At 60.4% G+C, this 5,832-nt stretch overlaps 2 protein-coding genes across 2 annotated transcripts; both read right to left on the bottom strand.

The window, feature by feature from the left end:
• Positions 1–935: 935 nt before the first annotated feature.
• LPMP_010110 (glutaredoxin-like protein) lies at positions 936–1,523 on the bottom strand (the record flags this gene model as incomplete). Its single annotated transcript, XM_010698352.1, has 1 exon — positions 936–1,523. The coding sequence occupies one exon, from the start codon at positions 1,521–1,523 to the stop codon at positions 936–938; it is 588 nt and encodes a 195-aa protein (XP_010696654.1).
• A 1,441-nt stretch (positions 1,524–2,964) lies between these two features.
• Positions 2,965–4,686, bottom strand: LPMP_010120 (hypothetical protein; the record flags this gene model as incomplete). Its single annotated transcript, XM_010698353.1, has 1 exon — positions 2,965–4,686. The coding sequence occupies one exon, from the start codon at positions 4,684–4,686 to the stop codon at positions 2,965–2,967; it is 1,722 nt and encodes a 573-aa protein (XP_010696655.1).
• Between the last annotated feature and the right edge of the window lie 1,146 nt (positions 4,687–5,832).

Consider the following 5,832-nt stretch of genomic DNA (forward strand, 5'->3'; position numbering starts at 1 on the left):
GGTGGTGGGGGGGGGGGGGGGGGGGCTCTGCTTACAACGCACGGACCTCGGGTAGACACAGACGCACGTGTGAGGCCTCTTTGAAGTCACCCACGGCCGACCCGATCGCAGCCAGTGGAGCAATTCTCAGTTGCAGCGTACGCCTGCAAGGAGAGCCGCAGCGCAAGATGCACCATCAAGGGTGGGGGGAGGGGGAGGAGCAGTCTGGAGCCATGGACACGCAGGCATGCGCACAGAGAGAGACAAGGTGAGACGGGGGGACAGGTGGCAACGGAGAAGAACGACGGCCAGTCGCGAGGCAGCCAATGAAGGAAACTCGGGCAAAGTAAGATGAATAAAATCAGTGATGATAACGTAACGTCGCTGCCAAGGCAGACCCGCCCCCTCCCTATCGTTCCCTCTCTCCTGCCTACCCCCCCCCCTTCCCCCGCCTCCTCCTCTTCCTCCCTCTCAGAGGTAATTTGTGTGTAGGTAACTCGTTGCGAAGCGAGGAGAAAGGGAGGGGGAAAGTGGTGCGAGACGACGGCACGTTGTGGTGGTACGGCAAAAAAACTGACGCGCACTCGCTGATCTGCGCCGCACACCACGCAGAGACAAGTGCGCACAGACTCGCACATTATGTACCTCCTCACATGGCCCCCTGTTGTGCCTCATCCACTGCATCATTAGTTGATTGCGAAAGCGGCCTGGACTCCCTCAGGCAGACACACACACACACAAATTCAAGCGTGCTCATCCCCATGTCCACGTATCACCGCGAAAGACAGCCAAGCTCGAGTATACACCAGCACCTCTGCGGTCAACTCGCTTTCGGGTACTCATTGACAGCCTCTCGACCCGCCTACACCGCCCCCGCATCACCACATAGAGGCACCGATGCAGAGGCTCGTACTCAAAAAAACACAGAGAGAGAGAGAGAGAGAGACAGCCGACCTCTACGACTTCGCACCGCAGTGCTTGACGCCCTTCTGGTCCAGCAGCATCTGCAAGTCTCCGCTCTCCGCCATCTTCAGGATGATGTCGACGCCACCCACGAATTCACCCTTTATGAAGAGCTGCGGAATCGTCGGCCACTCGCTCACCTCCTTCACGTAGCTGCGCACCACCGGGTGAGCGAGCACGTCGAAGGAGGTGTACTCCACCCCAAGGGCCTCCATCACATCGATCATGCGCTTTGAGAAGGCGCACATCGGTGCCTCAGGAACGCCCTTGATGAACACGACGATTTCCTCGTCGCGGATCGTGTCGACGATGTCCTTCTTGATCATAGCAATCTCGTCCTCGGCGAGGTCACCACCCACTATGCGGGGTTGAAAATCAGGGTGGGTCTCCTCCAAGTCTGGATCGCCACCCATCGTCGGTGGTGCATCTTTTGGCGGCACGACTGGAGCCAACCGTACCAAATTGCTGCTGTAGAGCGAGCGCGTCGTCGCAGTCAGTGCACGATTCGGCAGGGCCATGAGCGACGCACCAGCCGTTGCCAATACACCGCGCATGAGCGGGCGGTAGGAGAACGACAGCATTGGCACCTTCTGCAGAGCCAAGAGTGGCGCACAAGACAACGGCCCGCAAGGTACAACCGAGAGAGAAAAGGCGGAGGAGCGAAAAATGCGCGAGTGGGCAGAGACGCAGGAGTGACAGAGAACCGTTACTTTCGCGTTATCGGTGTGCCACCGCCCTACGTATAATGCGCCTCGTGCCTGAGTTGCTGAAAGCGACCCCCCTCACGTAGACGCGCGCGTGCACGTGTATGGAGCTGCCTGGCTGTGCTCTGAGGCGTGAGCTGGACAGACGCCTGGATGGCTGGTTGGATGGAAAACTCTCTGGGCGAAGAAACGGAAGGACACTTTCGATTTTAAAAAAATCAGCAGAGGAAGTCAAGAGCGCACACACGCACACGCCACGCAGTGAACAAATAGGCAGACTCCTCCCGCCACTCCCTTTCGTTCTCTGTGGAGAGCGTCTGTCTGGGCAGATTACGCAAGTCCCTCCTATAGTGATGGGCGCGGGGAGAATCTCACTCAGTTTGTTGGCGATACGCATTTTTTCGAGGACACGTAAGCTCACGCAAGCACAACACGTCAGTGGTAAAGACGGCAGGCGGAAGAGCGGGGCGAGAAAGAGAGGAAGGGAGAGGGCGACACGTGGGAGGAAGCGAGGAGGTGGTGGCAGCGAAAAACAAGAAGGCCGCACAAGTGCTCGACGAGCACACACGTGCATCAAGCGTGCGTGCGGGTGTGCGGGTGGGTGTTGGGTGCGTGCGCACACTCGTGCATCAGCCCGCAAACGGGGCTTGCCAAGACGTGGTGGTCAGCCGCAGAGCAACGGAAGAAATGTAGAGAGGGGAAGGACCGTAGTGCTTTACGGGGTTCCCGTTCCCCCACCATACCACCGCCACGACCGACACTCACGCCGTCTTCTCAGTAGCAGGGGCACGAAAGACCTGCGACGGTGGAATGGCGAAGGGCAGGTCAGCACGTGCTGCTCGTGTTGCGGTGGTCCGTAATGTTGCCGCGTGTGGGTCACGTGAGTACACGCCTCGTGGAGGGGTCTAACAGAAAAGAGAGAGAGAAGTTGCGTACGCCAGACTGCCGAGTGAGGGGAGAGGCGCTGTGTGTGCCACGTATTCGCTGGGAGAGATGAGGGGTGAGGGAACGTGGTGGGAACAACCAGAGAGAAAGAGGGAAGAAGCTTCAGGAGAGTCGGTTGGGAGAGCGATTCAAGCCACTCACCACACCAGTCACGCTGTCTTTCATCACCGCTCCTGCAGCCTCCCCGCCCCTGCTCCTTCCTCTTTCGCGAGCATCGCTGCGACAAGGACACGCTCAAACAGCCAGAGAGAGGCATATGCAGTCGCCATCCGTCGTCCCTCCTCGCTCTCCTCCTACCCACCATCCCTTGCTCTCTCTCTCTCGGGCATCGCCATCGTCATCACGGTTCACTGTACTGCTCTAGTAATTGAAGTCACATATCGCTGTTACTGTCGGAGTCGATTACGAAGCGCTTTAACTCCGAGCGCGTTGCCGGTGCGTGGGGTGCGGAAGCTTTGGTAGCAGGCGCGCCGTTGATGCTCATGGTGGAGGCAGTGCGGCTGGGCGGCTGCGACAATGGGGTCTGCGGGGCCGGCGTTGGCGGCATCTTTGAGGTCGGAATTGCCTCATCAGGGTCGCCCACCGGCGCCTTCACAAGTTCATCATTTGCAGCTGGCGGCTTTGGCTTGGTCGGCGAAGGTACCGGTGACCCCTCCGCTGTATCGCTGGGCCACGCTTCGTTCAGTGTCGACATGGACGTGGCTGGCGCAAAGACGCGCTCCGGCGACCTCACCGGAATCTCTGTCTCATCTGTGTGGGAGCCCATGACAGACTGCTGCTCAGCTGCAGCGCCAAAGTCATCGCCAGGCGCCTCAGCGGGCAGGATGGAGGAGTAGAGAGGCGGCGGCGATGACGTCACCGGCTGCGGTTGGGCCGCCAGCAGGGAGTTCTCAGTCATGGACTGCTGCGCCAGCTGGATGGGCGGTGCCGAGAAAGAGATCTGGGCCGAGTTGAATGCAGCCGAGGCCCCTAGCGCTGGCGTGCCAATAGGCGGGGTGAGGACTGGATCTGCCGGCATTGGCGCAGCAGTGGAGCCGCTAGTTGGCGCGGTGGCTGCTGTGTGCACTTCCTCCTCACCCTCCGCCACCGCCTCCTCTTCTTCCTCGCGCAGCTCACTGTGCTGAATCGACGGCAATGGGGACTTTGTCGCCGCCGTCTTTCCGCGTGCCCCTCGCGCAGCACCGGTTGACGACGACCGCTGCTTCGGCTGCGGTGGGGCGTATTGGTACGTCTTTGCCTTCTCTCGGTTGGTCTGGAAGAGATGCGTGTCGATGCCGAGGTAGCGCTTCTCCTCTGGGGTGAGGTAAGCCGCGATCAGCTCGTGCATGGCGTCATACAACACCTCAAACGCGTCCTTGACCGACTCGACAGCGCGCTGTTGCTGGGGTGTGGGCTTGTTGGCGAGTTGCACCTCGCCGTTGCGCTCCCTGCAGGAGCGAGGGTCGGTGCGCATCGCCTTGGTCACCTGGCGCTTCATGTTCCCGCGGCAGCCGTGCAGCTCGGCTACCTCGTCGTAGAGATCGATCAGCCTCTTTGTGACGCTGTTGCGGTAGCGGGCGCGCTCCGTGGACGTCACGTAGCCCGGGCGAACCTCCGCGATGCTGCGGCTGCGATGCACCTGCCGGGTGCTCGTGGTGGAATGCGGCGACGGTGAGGTGCCGAAGGATTGTCGCCCTCCGGTGGCTGTAGCGCCGCCAGCCCGCCTCCCTCGCACTCGTCCGCCCACATCTTCATAACCTCGCCGAGTCGACGCTGCTGCCGACTTCGGTGAGGTGGTGTAGTAAGCGTGCGGTGCGCCGCTGCTGTCGGCACCACTGCTGCGGTTAAGAACAGATGTCGTGGCCGTCGGGTTCGAGGCTGGAGGCATCGTCCAGAGTGATATGCCCAGCGGTGTCGCCCACTGCGGCGGGCGGTACTCCACGACGGGGGCCGTCAGCATTGCGCTGATGTCGCGAGCGCTACCTCTGCGACGAAGCGGTAGCAGCGTCGCGGTGCGGTAGGGGTCGGCGCCATCGACCACATTGTGCCTCTGTGGGTGGTGATTGTCTTGGTCCGGTCGTTGGTGAAGCGAGGACGGTGCAGGGGCGAAGTGCATGGCGCTGCTGAATGTGGACGCACCTGCGCGCTTATATGAAAGCCTGCAGAGCTGGTAGTAGTCGATAGGAAAAAAAAAGGGGCGAGAAAAGGTCGAAAGCGGCAGTGCGGCGGCTGGAGGGTGTGGGAGGGAAACCGAATGGGGGAATGAAATGCGCGTAATGTGGTGAAGTTCACTATAAAAGAGGCAACACGAGTGGGCGGGAAAAAAACGAAGGAGGAGAAGGGAGGGGAGGGGGGGGGCGGCGGCTGATAGTGAGAGGGCCGAGTCAACGTCGTCGTCGCTGATGTGGGTGCGGTTGCGGGCTGTGTCGCACCCACACCCAAGCAGCGTACGGAAGGGAGGAGAGTGTAGCAGGGAAGAATGGTGGGGGGAGTGTGAGCGTTTCTACGTGGGTGTTAGAGCCATGAAAGACCCTGGGGCAGCAAGAAATAGGACTAGCACAGCGCAGGGACTACGACAGTCGTAGAGAGAGCAAGTAGAGAAAAAATAAGATCCCCAGCAACCATGCAAAGTGGCAGTAGTCAGAGAGTACAGCGCAGAGGGGAGAAGAAGGCGAGCGAGAGATAATGAGAGGCCGCGCCCTATGCCCTGTCTCTGCGCCCATGCTTGTTTGTCCATGGCATGCACTAGTCATGCCGCTTGCCTCGGTGCCCCTGCGCGGTGTGCACACCGACTGCACCCTCCCTGTGATTTGTCTTTTTTTTCCCATTTCGTTTTGAGTGTGCAGCGGCACCGAATGGCGGCGGTTGCCGCCGTTGCTGAGGGCGATTTCGGCAATAATGTGATCGTTTTCCCTCCTGCGTTTGCCTCTAGTGACTCGTTCGCGGAAAGCGCACACTCGACCCTTCTCCCTCCTCCCTTCCTCCCTCCCTCCCCCTCTCTTGCGGCGCTGGCGGAGATCGATGGAGATGGGGAGAGGGGTGGGTAGGGCAAGAAGAAGGACTCAATGGAAAGAGAGTAGTCGAGGGAGAAGGGTGGCGGTGGCGGAAGTAAAGTGTGTGTGTGTGGGGGGTGGGGGGGGGGGGGGAGGGGAGGGTGGCGGTCGGTCCGAGTCGTCCCGACTACGTACGAACGGACGACGACGAAGTAAGTTAAGTAGTCGTGTAGTTAGTACGAACGAAACGGAAGAACGACGACGAACGA

The sequence above is a fragment of the Leishmania panamensis genome, assembly GCF_000755165.1.
Source record: "Leishmania panamensis strain MHOM/PA/94/PSC-1 chromosome 1 sequence".
NCBI classification, from domain to species: Eukaryota; Euglenozoa; class Kinetoplastea; order Trypanosomatida; family Trypanosomatidae; genus Leishmania; species Leishmania panamensis.